At 43.1% G+C, this 15,080-nt stretch overlaps 3 protein-coding genes and 3 long non-coding RNA genes across 8 annotated transcripts; 3 read left to right on the top strand and 3 right to left on the bottom strand.

Annotated features, from left to right (window-relative positions):
• Positions 1-349: 349 nt before the first annotated feature.
• On the bottom strand, positions 350-1,518 carry LOC103981440 (uncharacterized). The gene is made up of 3 exons (XM_009398168.3): positions 1,242-1,518; positions 936-1,148; positions 350-606 (listed from the first exon to the last, which is right to left on the bottom strand). Exons 1-3 carry the CDS (start codon positions 1,461-1,463, stop codon positions 526-528), a joined length of 516 nt encoding a protein of 171 aa, XP_009396443.2. The 5' UTR covers positions 1,464-1,518; the 3' UTR covers positions 350-525.
• A 725-nt stretch (positions 1,519-2,243) lies between these two features.
• On the bottom strand, positions 2,244-3,282 carry LOC135672434 (deoxyuridine 5'-triphosphate nucleotidohydrolase-like). The gene is made up of 3 exons (XM_065180914.1): positions 2,941-3,282; positions 2,775-2,866; positions 2,244-2,646 (listed from the first exon to the last, which is right to left on the bottom strand). Exons 1-3 carry the CDS (start codon positions 3,132-3,134, stop codon positions 2,402-2,404), a joined length of 531 nt encoding a protein of 176 aa, XP_065036986.1. The 5' UTR covers positions 3,135-3,282; the 3' UTR covers positions 2,244-2,401.
• An 899-nt stretch (positions 3,283-4,181) lies between these two features.
• Positions 4,182-6,961, top strand: LOC135672435 (uncharacterized). 2 transcript variants are annotated; one of them, XR_010512980.1, is made up of 2 exons: positions 4,182-4,260; positions 4,479-6,961. It is a non-coding gene; the product is annotated as an uncharacterized LOC135672435 (long non-coding RNA). The 2 variants fall into 2 exon arrangements; XR_010512979.1 differs by having other exon boundaries at positions 4,191-4,264.
• Positions 6,962-8,283: 1,322 nt separating this feature from the next.
• LOC135648944 (glycine-rich RNA-binding protein 7-like) lies at positions 8,284-9,286 on the top strand. The gene is made up of 2 exons (XM_065166981.1): positions 8,284-8,622; positions 8,726-9,286. The coding sequence occupies exons 1-2, from the start codon at positions 8,509-8,511 to the stop codon at positions 9,086-9,088; spliced, it is 477 nt and encodes a 158-aa protein (XP_065023053.1). The 5' UTR covers positions 8,284-8,508; the 3' UTR covers positions 9,089-9,286.
• Positions 9,287-10,644: 1,358 nt separating this feature from the next.
• Positions 10,645-11,635, bottom strand: LOC135648947 (uncharacterized). Of its 2 annotated transcripts, XR_010501147.1 has the most exons (3): positions 11,476-11,628; positions 11,047-11,343; positions 10,645-10,972 (listed from the first exon to the last, which is right to left on the bottom strand). It is a non-coding gene; the product is annotated as an uncharacterized LOC135648947 (long non-coding RNA). The 2 variants fall into 2 exon arrangements; XR_010501144.1 differs by having other exon boundaries at positions 11,047-11,635.
• A 15-nt stretch (positions 11,636-11,650) lies between these two features.
• Positions 11,651-12,691, top strand: LOC135648956 (uncharacterized). Its single transcript, XR_010501150.1, has 2 exons — positions 11,651-11,977; positions 12,097-12,691. It is a non-coding gene; the product is annotated as an uncharacterized LOC135648956 (long non-coding RNA).
• Positions 12,692-15,080: the final 2,389 nt, after the last annotated feature.

A 15,080-nucleotide genomic window follows, 5' to 3' on the forward strand; every position in this document is an offset into this window, starting at 1 on the left:
AAGCTCCGAATCCCCTGTAACCGAGAGCTCTGTATCAGCATCCTCGGTATAATGCTGTAACATGATGCATCAGGATTAGTCAACTTGACTCAGAAGCTTCAACTGTCTGCTCAACGAAAAGACTGAACCCAAAATGTCCACGGAGAAGTTGAGCGGCGACGGCCGGAAGACGAGCGCGACGGAGTCGGTCACATGGTGGAGCGGCTCTGGAAGCGCCGTCCATTGGGCGGTGGCGGGGTTGCAGATACAGTAGTAAGGGAAGACGGGGAAGAGGCCGCGGCAGGCGACGAGGCCATTGGAAGAGAAGACTACGGTGACGTTTTCGGGAAGGAATGTGAACGTGCGCATGGGAGTCAAACTTTCAGGTGAGTTTGCATTAAGATTACTGAGCCATAACAGATTATAGAACCAACTTCAAGCATCCCCCAAAGCTAAACTTCAGAAAGAAAATTAATTTCTAGATGAGAGCTTGTTCACATGTCTTGTACATGACGCATCGGTTTGTGTTGAAGTTGGATAATGCCATTATGATTGAGCTTTCAGTGATGAGGAGTTCGGCATTGGCCTGCCATCTCCATCCCTTTGATTCTTCTCCTCTTCGCCATTCTGGAAGACATTCAAGCAAACAAGTCAACATAAACAGGAATGAACATAAACAAATTAGTGATACATGTCTTGGAAGAAATCTGATAACAATTATGTTTCATCCGAAATGAATACCGAATTTCTAATAAAGCTTTATCCGACATTAATTCTTTTGCAAAACCTATTTTATATAAATATAAGAGAACATAATTAAGCGATACTTACCTATACTGATCATTCAAGCAAGCTAAGTTGCAAAAGAAATAACATTACATGATAAGAGAAAAGGAAAACCAAATAGCCACAGAAAAGAAATCAGTTATTGGACTCGGTTTCAAGTGGAAGTTTACGTTGGCATCTTGATTGGGCTCAGGATCCGCCATTCGCATCGACATCCTTGCAATCTCGGACATGGCGGCGTCCCTGGACGAGGGATCGTCGCCAGCGAGCTCCTCGTACGCCGCCTCGAAAGCCTCCTGCCAGAACCTCGGCAGCCGAGCAATGCGGCTGTGGACGTACGCGTCCCACATATGCCTCACCACCTTCTCCCTCTCCTCCACCTCCTACATCACGCGAGCCAAAACAGAAGAAATAAGAGATCACGGCGCAGAGGAACCGAAGACAAAGCCATATTATAGTTTCGAGGAATGGCCGACCAGGACGTCGAGGTCGCCAAATACGGGAGCGTCGGAGGGGCTGTTGGCGCCGCCGATGGACCACCTTAGGGTGACGGTGCCGGTGAGCATGGACCAGAGGGCGAGGAGGAGGATGGCGGCGCAGACCCACAGCTTGTACCGGCCCTTGCCTAAGAGAGGGAAGGGGGAGGGGCGCTTGGGGGTCGCGGAGATCGAGGGCAGGGAATCGCCTCCGTCTCTCATGTCGTCTCAGAAATGGAGGCGGTTGGAATGGGACACGTCAACCCCTTTCTCTTTAATACAGCAGAGAAGCCGCAATGAGACGAGTAGCCGAGGGAGGAGAGGGTATTTTCCTCTCTTTTTTTTTTCTTTTATATATGTCTTAATCGGTGATTAATATTTAAATGTTGATTATTGTATTATTGTACGTCCGGTGTAATCAACTCATCTCGAAGAATTCCCAACAAACGAAGAGAATAATCCTACTCATTATAAGAAGTATACAAACAAAAAACTTGACGTGGTAGGATAGTAGAATAAGGTGTCGGTAGGGCTTTGAATTAGATTCTTTTCACATGTTTTCTTAAGGAGAGGCAAGCACGCAGCGACCCGAGTCAATTAGGCGAGATGCCACTTTTGATATCGCCTCTTATTATTCCAACCAACTTAAACTTTAATGAATGGGATCCACACGCTAAATTCGTAGGCTATGATTTCACATTGAACAGCTCTTTCAATCGCTGGCACTGAAAAAAAGTCAAGGATATTGACATCCACAAAGAAAAGCAATTTACGTGACCGAGCAGTGGCCGTATTGAGAAGGAGTTCGAGCCAAACTAATAATAGCCCAAGGATAATTGGTTGATATCGTTCTCGGATTTGATTGATTCGCGCATGATTGCCAAGGTTGGAAGTACACCGAAAGCAGGGGCTGTTGTTTATTGGTGGGATTAAGCTTTAAATGACATTAATACAAAGAAATAAATGTTTGGTAGAGGTAGTGACAATTCAAGATGCACTATATGCCGGACATTCACCACAGGATTCGTTTCATTGTTGCAGATCAGCAACTAAACGGTCATCAAAACTAAACCTTTGCATATCAAGGCAACAGAAAAACCAGACCATCTGTTTGAGGTATCAGAACCAAAGCAGAGCTATGTCAACAACGACATCCAGCATCAGACTCCAGTAGACCCAAACCCTCCCACGCCCCTAGCAGTGGAGTCCAAATCATCGACCTGGAGGACCTCAGGCGTCAAGATCCTCTCGATGATCAGCTGCGCAATCCGATCGCCCTCCTTCACCTCGAAATCCACATCCGAGAAATTGAACAGAACGACGCCCAGTGGCCCTCTGTAATCCGCATCGATCACGCCTGCTCCCACGTCAATCGAGTGCTTCCAAGCTAATCCGGACCGAGGAGCTGTAGTGGGGAAAATAAATGATGGTGGGGAACCCTCTTTGACTCATTTCGTCGAACACCCCATAGCATGAACATGACAAGATCAAAACAGATATCAGAAATCACGATATGGGGTGTGGAAATTATACCGATGCGAGCGTAAGTTCCATCAGGAATGGCAATGCTAAGATCGGTGGGCACCAGAGCTTTTCCTCGGGCCGGGACCTTCGTTTCCACCGCACTGAGATCGAGAAGATACAGCATAGTTAGGCAGATACAGTCGGTGCAAGTTACAGAAAACTACGCATTCTTCACCTGGAGAGATCATAACCGGCTGATAGAGGGGAAGCTCTTGAAGGCAAGACGGCCTTGTCGGAGAGCTTCTTGACCTTAAGAAGCGGGAGATCATGGGTCGGAAGTAGGCCTTCGCCCTGTCGAGGGGTGCCATTCTGATCCACCTTCTGAAGCTCGGGAGACGGCTCTTGGATGCCGGCGTTGCCGCTTCCCATATCCGCCGCCACGTCGATTTCGGAGAGAAGACGAGAGAATAGAGATTGGCTTCAGGAGGTGCGTTTGGTTATGAAGCGTAGAAAGCGGTTCTTAAGGACACCAGGACGCGGGAATCAATTGGCGCCAAGTTCTCCCGCCATCCTCTTCTTTTGCGGAGAAATATAAAAAGATGCTACAAAATAAGTTTTCCATAGGTGAGATTGAAAATTAAATTGATTGGACGTCTCAAATAAAAACAATTTGATGGTCAAACAACAAAGTTCGAGTTCATATTCTGATTCGAATTCGTGTAAACGTATATATGACCAAGTGTTAGTTAAAAAGACAACCAAACAGCGCTTAAATCTCCCATGGAGTTTAGGAGAGAAACAGGCCGGTTTCCAGAAAAAAAATTAAAAGGGAAATAATCGTGATGAGATAACTGCGTCAATATGCTCAAATGTCGCAATCAGATCTTCGGATTGATTGTGCAGATCGATAGGTTAACGAGTGGTCAATCCTCATTTGTAATTCCTATTATTTATCTTTTTCAAAAAAGAAAAATATATTAACGACTAGCGATTTTGATACCAATATAGTTATATAAAATTCAAAGATATCGGTATTCAAATCGATCACCCCCAAGCGAGCGTACAGAAAGGACGTGACAGCGGTTTTCTAATTGTTATCCGCCGACTCGATATCGTTACGGAACGTGAAATTGATTTCCGTATCCGATTTGGCATGGGGTCATGAACAGCAAACAGGAGCCCAGCACCCCGGATCCCACCAATCTAGCTCGTTGATTCGTCTATTTCCCTATGTGGTATTCCGACCGCGAAGCGAATCCTTTGTAATGAAAACGTAAGCAATGACTTCACCCAACGTTGCGGTCACGCAAGGAAAATCGGTGCGCGCCCAACTGACTTTACCAACACGTGGTAGCATCAGGTCCATCAAAAAGTTACTGATTCCATCTGGCCGTCCATTTTTTGTTTATTCGTCAATAAACTCCACAGCCATCGTCTTTCATCGAGATATATAGGCTTTGTCGTCCCGTTCGTCTCGTGGATTACCTTTTCCGCAGCCATCGTTTCGGCTCTCGATCGGGAGTGTCTGGCAACAAAGGACGCTGATCTTTGGCGTGTAGGTGATGCCTCTCTAGTTTTGATCGTGTTCACCTTCATTGCTTTTTAATATTATACGCTATTCTTCTGATTTTTGGCTCATAGCGTCTTCGCCGATGTTTCAACCTGTAAATTGTTAATCTTTTACTCATAATATTCGTAGATCGGTAAGCTAATTTGTTGATTGGTTGTTTGAATCCTAAGCAATTATTGATGAATCTGTTGCTGCAAATGTAGGTTTTGGCGATGGAAGAAGTATTACGGTGACTTAGAATTCTTTTTTACAGATCACGGTGATTTTTGGTCGGCGTTGTGGCTGCTTGGACTTGATCGATGCATTCTCGCCCGCGGACAATCTGGATCTGAATATGAGTAGGTCGTCGATGAATGGATCTCATGTGCTCTCCTGTTAATATAAGGTTCTTTCTGATGTAGTGGATGTGTAAAGCCAGAGATCTCCTCCGAGGGTAAGGTAAAATAGGGATGTTGTCTGGTGATTAATCTTATTAGGCTGTCATCTCGGCCTTTGCCATATTGGGTGCGCTCGCATGGCAGGTCAAAGAACCGTAATAAAGTATGCCAATTTTCGTGTGTTTGGTGGGAACGCAAGGGGTGTTTTCGTACCCCAGGTTCTCACCCTCGTGTGCCTTGTCTCGTTATTGTGATCCTTCTATGTCGCTAGTAAACTCGCTCTTGGATTCTTTGAACTAGTACTTTAAGGGTACCTTGCATGACCAAAATACCAGAGGGTCATAGTGCAATCATCACATTCTAATTCGTTTACTTGTCATCTTATTTGGTATTACCTCCACTAGCGCACCCATTAACGAAATTGAAAGTTATGACATACGTTTCCTATTATTTTTACTAACTAAAATTTGATCGTCATTATGAATAATCTCACTCTATTCAGTCCACGCTTATATGCATAATCTATCTTTACCTTTGATTTAATGTTGATATATGCTACATAATTCCATTAGTTTTGAATGTTAAGATGTATCGTTTTTTCCTTTCTGAACTTATTTATCAAGTTTGATAGTTTTTGAGGTCAGTTGGTATGTGATAAATTACCCGCTGCTGATTGTGGAGACATTGAGCTTATTCCTTGTCCTTCTAGTGGACTCTTCAATCTTTTGGATTTGGAGGACAACTGGGGACAGAATAAGCTCTTTCTTTGGTTTTGATTATATTTTTACATAATACAATGAAGTTGCTGTCATTGAAGTTTCTACATTTTTGCCTTGTCAAAACTATATCTTCTCAATGTGCGTCATGTGATTGAAATTGATTTATTAGCTTCTGTTACTTCATTATTATAATATCTCAGTTTCGCCAGATTGTTTGTTATGTTCATACCTGCAATAAAAGGCCCGATGGTGTGTATGTTCAATTTGCTGTTACAGACTTCATACCTGATTGTAGGCAAATAAGAATTTTATGTTTAATTGTTATTGCTGTAGCATGATTTATTAAGAATGTTATACCGTTATGCTTACTCAGGTGAATGGAATAGTCAAAATTTTTTCCTGTTGTAATGCAGTGATCGAGTACACACTTCTTGATATAAGGAACATCTTAAATATTGTGATAGGTATTTCCATAAATATTAGAGTTCATTGATTATATATTGTTACAGGGAACTAACGGCATGTCTGTTGTTTTTGTTACATTAATTTTACCTTGCATCTTTAATTTTATTATTTACATTGGATTGGAAGTTTTTCTAAAAATAGTACTGTTCTGCAATATGATCTGTTTATGGTTTCATATGCATACTGGATTTTCCTTTTCTTATGGTGGTTCCAGTTTATACTTTTAATCAATATTTTCATATCCTTGTCACTCTTGCCAACCAAGATTCCACACATTTATTTGGGATTATATGGTTTATGATTTACTGTGGATTGATATGTAATTTTGACAGATCTTTAATAACGATTTGTAGTTTAATATATTTCTTTTGTAGTTTAATATTTTTTTGAGCAGTTCATTTATTAGTATTATTGTTATTAATTTTGACATTTTCACTTATGGTTGTTGGATGCTTGAATGTTATAATTTCTGCACTGTTTATTTGTTGCGCAAACAATTTCTCAGATTAAATTTTGGCAAGCTTACTTTTAGTTGCCTTGATCTATTAAGTGGCAATTGTAATGTTGCATAGTGTGGAATCTGGTAATTTGAAATAATCATATCATATATTTGAGTAAATATGATAAATTGAATTATCTTGTTGTTGCTTAATTAATAATCTAGTTTTAAATATTGATATTTTGTTGTCAATAAGGTATGTAATTCAAAGTATTGATTTATTGAATTTTTTTAGGCTGTAACTTCATCTGGAACCCAATTACTGCTTCTCCTTAGAATAACCGCTGTATAACATAAATTTAATGTTGTTTCTCGATAATGGGATTTCTCTTTGTAACATTTGGCCTTTACTAGTTAGAATCCATTCGGTCGTGTAGTGTTAAAAGAAGTACTGTATTTAAGGAAAATCATTAAAATTTGTTTCTTGAGATGCTCGTGGATCTTCAAGCTCAGACTGGTCGAGCGCTCGGTCGAATTCGATCGAGAGGTTGATGGTTCGAGTCCATCAAGATCCTTTTTTTTTTTTTTGTGGAGAGTTTACTGTGTGTACAGGCTTCTTTATTATCTTCTACACTTTTGACTGTACCGTGTTTTATTGTTCTTAGTATAAACCATGTTCAGTGTTATCTATTACTGTTTTGTGCCTGATCATTTAACATTATTATGTGCCATTATTTGCTTTCAGAATATTAATAATTTATATTATTTTATCTTGTTTTCTGCTGAAAATAATCTGTCAGAATAAATAATAGTTTATGCAATAATTATCTTTTTTATCTTTTGATGTGTAGTGTCATCAGGTAATGATGTTTTGGAAAGGCAAAAGAGTTGGTAATTTAGCGTTTAAACGGGAAGCAAGCGTCCACAGTGCTTTTATAATCTTCAAACCTCTTTTTGGGTCTCTGTTGTTTCTTTCTCGGTGAATGAGCAAAGATAGCTTTGTAATATATCCATTGGCGTCTATGAATGAAATCGTCCATGTTGGCACGTCGGATGAGATTATTCCCAACATTTTTTTCTCTTCTATGATTCTTTGTTATGTTATTAAGTGGCATATTAATCTGAAATTACATTACTTATGTATGTGTTGCCTTTTTCCCTACATCAGATACAGGTGCGATAGTCGGTAAGATAGACATCTAAAAATTTCTAGACCTCGTAAAAATATGGGAAAGCTGTAGGGTTATACTCGTACAAAAGCATAATGACTACTGTTCTAATGCTCGATGACGCATCCACGGCTTATTGGATGGTCGTGAGGCCATCACTTTCGGTGGTTCAGATATAAAGTTGTTCTAAAGTTGCTTTTCGCGCTCGGTGAAGGTTGGAAGGCGGACGGTCTTTCACAAGGAACAAAGGCGGGAGGAGGATAAGACTGCATCCCTGAATGAAGATCGATTCCCTTTTGGCTGTCCATGTCAAACTTATGGCTATATTTTCTCCCATAAGAACAAACGGTACTGAAACATAAATTCCTATCCAACAACCGAGTTTGCTTGAAGGTGACGACTTCTGAATGAAGCCATCTATTTCTCAATCCTTTATATGCACACGCTTGTAGGGTCTTGCTCAAGAAAACCTACTCGTCGAAACAAACGAATTAGCCACGCATTAATCACGATCATCTTCCAAAATGTTCACTAGTCTTTGAATAAACCTTATTAAAGATACCCCAAGTGTTCTTCTTTCTCTTTATATATATATATATATATATATATATATATATATATATATATATTAAAAATCTGATTTGCACAGGACAAGAAAGGAATATTTCCGCTCAGGGGGCAAAACCATAACTTGACACCTTAAGATATTTTCGCAAGAATCCGCGGGTACGCGAACGTCACGGCCCTACCATGGGACCCACCGTCAAAGTTGTCGAAGGCTCCACATAAAAGAAAGTTTGGAGGACACGTATTCGCGGACCCTAAACAAATGGCGGTGAGGCCCGGAGGGTGACCGCCGCACCCCCACAGGAGCGATAAGGAAGGCGGAAGGGTAAAATGACCTAAAGGGCGGTGAGGTTACCGCCAGATCCGCCAGCGCTCGTTCTATATATGTACTTTTGGGGGTGCCCTGGGGTTTCTTGTGCTCCTACAGAGGTGGGTTGGTGTTACCTCCCCCTCTTCCGCCGTCCTTTCCTGTTCAGGGTTCCGTTCCGATCCTTTCCATGGCGGCTTCCGACGTCGAGTTCCGCTGCTTCGTAGGCGGGCTCGCCTGGGCTACCGACGACGCCTCCCTTGAGCGGGCTTTCAGCACCTACGGCGACATCGTCGAGTCTAAGGTCCCTTATCTTCTCCAGATCCAAGATCTCAACTCGGGTTTCGATCCTTTTTCCCTACTAGATCTCGGATCTCAGACCTCTTTCGTTGTGTTTTACGGTGCAGATCATCAACGACCGAGAGACGGGGAGGTCGAGGGGCTTCGGGTTCGTCACCTTCCGCGACGAGCAGTCGATGAGGGACGCCATCAAGGGGATGAACGGCCAGACCCTTGACGGCCGGAACATCACAGTAAACGAGGCCCAGAACCGCCGGAGCGATGGTGGATTCCGCAGCGGAGGTGGTGGGTACGGCGGCGGCGGAGGCTTTCGCAGCGGAGGCGGTGGGTACGGCGGCGGCGGAGGAGGTTTTCGCAGCGGCGGCGGCGGCGGGTACGGCGGCGGCGGCGGTCGCCGTGACGGAGGCGGTGGTTACGGCCGCGACCGCGGGTACGGCGGTGGATCGTCGGATGGGTACTGGAGGAGCTAAGGCGGTCGTTCGCTTGCCGCGATCGGAGGGCTGGGCTTCGTAGTTATCTGCTGCTTTGGTTATCTTTAAGTTTGGACTTGTCTGTTGTCTGGCGTCATTTTGGGTCTTGCAGTATTAGTAGACTGATGGTTGTGGTTTGGCAGTCGTATGAGTGGGTGTTATTATCAAAGAATAGAAAAGAAAAGACTTTTAAAATAAGGTGAATAAGTGCCTGAAGAAAAGCATCCTTTCTACTTGACATTAATATGTTGACGACGATGCGTTTGGGGTGGAATAGATGAACATCTGTTGTTAATTATTTCACTATTATCGTCTTACTATCCCAAAGTAAAGGAGGGTGAAGTATGTGCTAGTTAGTTTTGAGTATAAACATTTAAAAATAGCAGCCAAATTATTTTCGGTTAAAACTTTTTTTTTAAGTTTTTATTTTATTTTCATAGAGTATTTTTTTAATAATAAAAATATGATTAATTTTATTCTTTATTCACTATCCTTGTTTCTTATTATCGAGACGTATCATCGACTTTCACCCTTCATTTTCATCTACAACGAGGGCATCTTAAATCCCTTTTATGTCATTATTGATCTTGTCGTGAGGTTTTCGCCTTTTGTGTCTTTATCACTTTTGAGGAGTGCGTCTTTAACCCCTTTCATCGAAAATAAAACAAAAACAAAAGGAGTAAAAAAAATGAGAACGGCAGATTTTTATTTTGTCTTTTAAGAATTTTATTCTTAATTTATTAAGCAATAAATCACCCATTGATCAAATTATTTTATACAATCCAATTCCTACAATCTAATCTAATCTAATCATACAGCAGAATCCAGCTGCAGGGATCTGGAATTCCCAAGCTTTTCTAGCTTACATTTGAAACGTGATATCAAAAATAGCTATACTTGGATTGCCTTGCGAGTAACAAGCCAGCTTGAATTGCCCAGACAAAACAAACATCTCACTGGGCTGTGGGCGGAGTACGGAGTCATGCGTGCTCCGTATCAAAGCTTGGATGGGACGGCTCGTCCCTCGGTGCCTTCCCATTTGACGTTACCCTCTGCCACCCCCTAAACAAGATGAAAACGCTAATATCATACCCCGCTACTCATTAGGAAAACAAAAGAATCCTTCCTTTGTTCTATCTCCCAAGCTTTTTCCAATCTTTCTACTGAATTTTGAGCAACTACATATGCCTGCCACTACAGGTTTAGACAAGTGAACCAAGCAAGAGGAAGAGGAACTTAATGCAGTGATGCAGTATGATCTAACTCCATTCACCAAACACAGGCTGTAAAGTTTCGACGGTTCCCTACTGAGTTGGCGCACGCGAGAAGTCAACTTCGCTTCGCTCTTTTTCTCCGAACAAAAGAACACCACCCTTTTCCTGCTCATTCATAGGTCAATGGCGAAGAATCAAAACAATGAGAGATCAGTTAATACATCACAATAAGATGTCATCTGTTCCATGACAATTTCGTGTCAACACAAAGGGCAGATGGAGTACCAAATTTCTCTACGAATAGATAAGGGGACGCTGTCAGTGCATCTTAGCGAAGAAGTATGCAAGACACAAGAAAAGATCTTCATGGAAATCGTCAAGCCAAACAATAAAAGCCATGGAATTTGCAGGATGCGCAATAAATCAACATGGTTAGTGCTTTATTCTTGAAGAAGAAGAAGAAGAAGAAGAAGAAGATGCCTTTTTTTTTTATCTATAGTATCGAGTGATCACACTGAATTTTGCCAGAATGTGTTCTGCAGATCAATTGCCATTTACAAGAATGCTCCGTCGCAGCAGCTGAGGCACTGCAGATCTCATCCTACCTCGACGTATCCGCGTCTCCGTCTTTGGAAGCGGAATCCGACGACGCAATAGCTTGCCTTGCTTCCTAAGACCATTAGAACGAACGCTCTCTAAAAGAATTCCCCTCAAGATGATAAAAGAAGAAGAGATCCTCCATACCTTGCTTTGCTTCCTAAGCTTGACGAGGTCACCTACCCCTCTGATCGTCTTCTTGAGACAGATCCTATGCTGATCCATGGGCGTGCTGACGAACTGGTCGAAGTGGTCCTTGACGTTGGCCAAGAAGCCGGCGTCGGGCGCCTTCTTCTTCCAACAAGGCGAGACGGCACGGCCGGGGAACTCCACCTCCGATCGACCCTTGGCTGACTCCATCATCTCCAGAAACCTATTCCCAGTGTCCGATCACCAAATGCTCTATGTTGGCAGAACAGAGCACGCCTTTGAATTAAAATACCACTGGTGCCACCGCATGGTACGATTTACATTAATTTAATTTGCGGTTTGAATTCGACAGAAAATGAGAAATCACGACACGACAAGCCCTCACGCTTCTACCAAGAACAAAGAGCAACAGCATGATGCACTCACTTTCAGAGGAGCATAACAGAGATACTGTGGTGGTCGCCTTTAGCTGCAAGAAGCGGAAAGAGGAAGAGAGAGACAGGCAGGCCAGCAGAGATGCCAAATGTTTGAAAGGCGAGGATGGAAATTAATAGGAGAGAGAGAAAGAGGGTGGGGAGAAGGATGAGGGGGAATCGAAAGAAATCTACCTAGTTCCGCCCATTGGAAGGGAAGAGCGGGGTCGGTTTTGCTCTCGAGACTTGCTTTGCCTTTCGGGTCTCGGACGCCGACATTTGACTGGATTTGCTGGGTGTGAAGAACGACGGCGGGCCGGAAGCCGTGCGCTTGCGGTTCCCTATTCGCCCCCGAAGAATCTTATTCACGCTACGAAAAGATTGCGGTTGGCTTTTGCAAGATATTTATGATGCCGACTATAATTGCGGTTGGCTTTTGGATCTTGTGGAGCATATTCCACGATTCGGGCCACTCGTCCCGAGGGCTCGCCCCCGATCGTGGAGGGTTTCGTTCGGTGAGAGTAGAAAAAATCTGTGTCATCAAATCATTCTTATGCTTGTGGATTTGACATGGGATATTGTTGGTCTATTTTTGATATCGCTTATTAATCAATTATCTTGAATGAGTTCACAGGTGGAGTGTTAGCGGCAGCGTCGGTCCTCTTCCTTCGCTGAAAGGCAACCTGCGTCGCCCTCATCATCGCTGCTGGCGGCGTGCCTTTCGAAAGGGTTCGTACGCTGTTTCACTTTATTCCTTGAGCTTTACTCTTCGTAATCGGTGAAGTAAAGACCGGCCCCCTAAATCACGGGAAACGGCAGCCTTTTACCCCTTTCCTATCGGGTCGTCTGGTCACTGATTTCAGTCTAGGAGGCCTGCACGTTACCTGTTCGACGTAATGATCGAGACAAAATATGTCATCGGTGAGCTGCGTCCGCCATACTAGGAGTAATGTGCGGTCGTGCATGGCGAATGCCCTTCTTTCACAGTTTCAGTTAATCAAATAAAGAGGCTAGTTAGGTTGGAATTTTCCACCTTAAGTTCCCAGCTAGATTTTGTGGGTTGAAATGTTGGGTTAAGGAAGATGGAACTTGTAATAGATGATAAACCCCCGTTTCCCGACGGTGAATTGATTGGAACCTGTGTATTTGAACAGCTGAAATTTGTTGGACGCCAACTAGTTGTAATGTTTTTAGATCCAGTGTCATACTGATATGTTTTGGATAGGCAACGAGATATGTGATACGGTATATTTTGGCAGCTTGAACACGTTACAGTCGACACAGCACGCTAACTCAGAGCCCTGCGCCACACGTCTCGTCCCGGGAGCTCGTACCAAGAAAATATGTCACACATCCCGTCCCGGGAGCTCAGAGCGATGTCGTTTGACGTTGCTTTGCACGTCCTGGAATGGTGGCCGGTTAGAAGGGTCGTCCCATCCCTCGGGGGTCGGCGGCGACGTCGAATCGACGCACCATCAACCCTCGCACCATAGTATAAAACCCCTGGCCGGCCTTCGACCAGGGGAGAGGCAAAAAAACAAAATGGAAAAAGAAAAGTAATCCCTCTTGTTACTAACTTGCTCGTCGGAGGGGCCACAACCGGAGATCACCTGGCGGAGGCCATTTTTGCAGGAGGGCGATCACTTGTTGACAGCGAGGGACTCAACATGGGAGCCTCAGTCGCTCAGCAATGTGGAGTTGTTAATCGGTCCCGATCTCGATCAATGCCAACAACACTTCTTCCCGAGGGCCTGACCACCTCATCATCCAGATCACCTCGCAGTAGGCTCCCGATATCAACTCGTGAACCTAGCCGTGTTGACTCACCGACCACGGTATATTTGTTCGCCGCTAACAATATGGACTCAGCATGTGCATTTTAGGTTCTAGTCTAGATCTTGTAAGTTTGTAATCTTTTTTTTTTCATCACATAGTGAGTGTTTCCGGATTGATGCATGCCAGAGCAGATCTATTTGTAGGATTCTGAGTCGATGTTTCTGGTGCAGTGCTACTATCAAACATTCGAGTTAGAGATGTACGTAAGATAGTTCTCGAGAAGTTTCGTGATGATGAAGTAGGTAATATTATGGTTCTTGTGATTACCAGTCACTAGATTGTTCATACATATCAGAAGCTTATTTGCACAATATGTGTTTGATGGTATACAGCTTGGAAAATGGCTTTAGCAATCAAAAATTGTTTGTTGTTGGGGGAAAAGAATTAATCGATAGCTTATAGATAAAAGAGATGGGCCTGCAGAAGATGCATTTGAATTCCTCAAATAATTGTCACATATAAAACTGACATATAAATCATCTAAGCACCTTCTTGAATTAACTGGACGAGACCTTTTTTTGAAATGCATCATGATGTTGAATGAGCCAATTGGCTGATTCTTTCTCTTGTCACTTCGGCCACCTTATGTTCGAAATTTCAGAACGATTTTGTGCTATATGGCACCGTCTTGTACATTAACGTGGCTACTAATTGTTGTCGCAAGGGGTGACCCTAGAATATGCCCTATCAACATTGATGAAGTTGTAAAGACAAGGCAAGGCAAGAAATCAAAATGAAGCTAAAAAATCACAGCAACACTTATTTTTGTGTTCATTTTGTTGTTTAGGTATTTTTCTATGAAAGAAGTTGTTGATGTTCCGATCAACTTGATGTGAGCCAGCCTCTTATATGCAGGGTTGTTCAAAATACCTCTGACATGAAAATGTTGAGCTCTCGAAATATTACTTGTACGAAGATCGAGGTTGAGAGGTTTCTCGATCCGATCCCTCCAACGAGGTTAAAAAGATGATCCTTTATTCATTATATTGAAGATAAGCCTTTATACCTAATCGTAAAAGGCTAGACTATTTCATGAAATCTTTTTCGAAGAGGCAATCTCTAATTGCCTCCAATAGTTCTCTTAGCCTCGTATTAATGTGAGCGACTGATGGAGAGTGGCCTTTTCCCATGTAGGTAGACAGGTGGAGAGTGGCCTTCATTTTTCTCTTTCAACACTAGACACCATATGGTGGTAATATATTGAATGATAATTAGCCAACAATTGACTCCTTATCATGTATCCCCCCCCCCCCCCCCCCCCCCTTAAAGGTGTGCTTCGGGGCTCTCATGAGAGAGATTTGAAGTGCAGCATTTAGTTCATCTAGTACATCAAGCTTATGCTTCTTTGATCCATCATCAACCTAGTGGCACATCTAGTTCATCTGACATGTTTAGTTCATCGTGCTCGTGCAATATTAATGGTGATCTATCGTCGACTTATTCTTCATATCATCGAGGGATGCACTTTGGTTGGATGGGGTTGGGTTTCCTGACCTCGCCATCTCTTCCCTACTTGGTTAAGTTTGTATATTGGTATGTCTCGAGCGGGGGAGGGGGTCGTGTTTTCCGACCTTCATGTCTCAGACAAAGGTGGGGGTCGGGTTTCCTAACCTCCTAATCTCGAGTGAATGTAGGGTTCAAGTTTTTTGACCTCTACGACTCAACGATGACCTTAAGCGAAGGAGGAGGGGGTCAGGTTTCCCGACCTCTCTGCCTCATGCACCACGAGCATATTTTATCTTGTGCCTCCCGTCGTGGTGAGTTTCTTTTGATGCAGGTTGT

This window comes from Musa acuminata, chromosome BXJ1-4 (assembly GCF_036884655.1).
Source record: "Musa acuminata AAA Group cultivar baxijiao chromosome BXJ1-4, Cavendish_Baxijiao_AAA, whole genome shotgun sequence".
Lineage (NCBI taxonomy): Eukaryota > Viridiplantae > Streptophyta > Magnoliopsida > Zingiberales > Musaceae > Musa > Musa acuminata.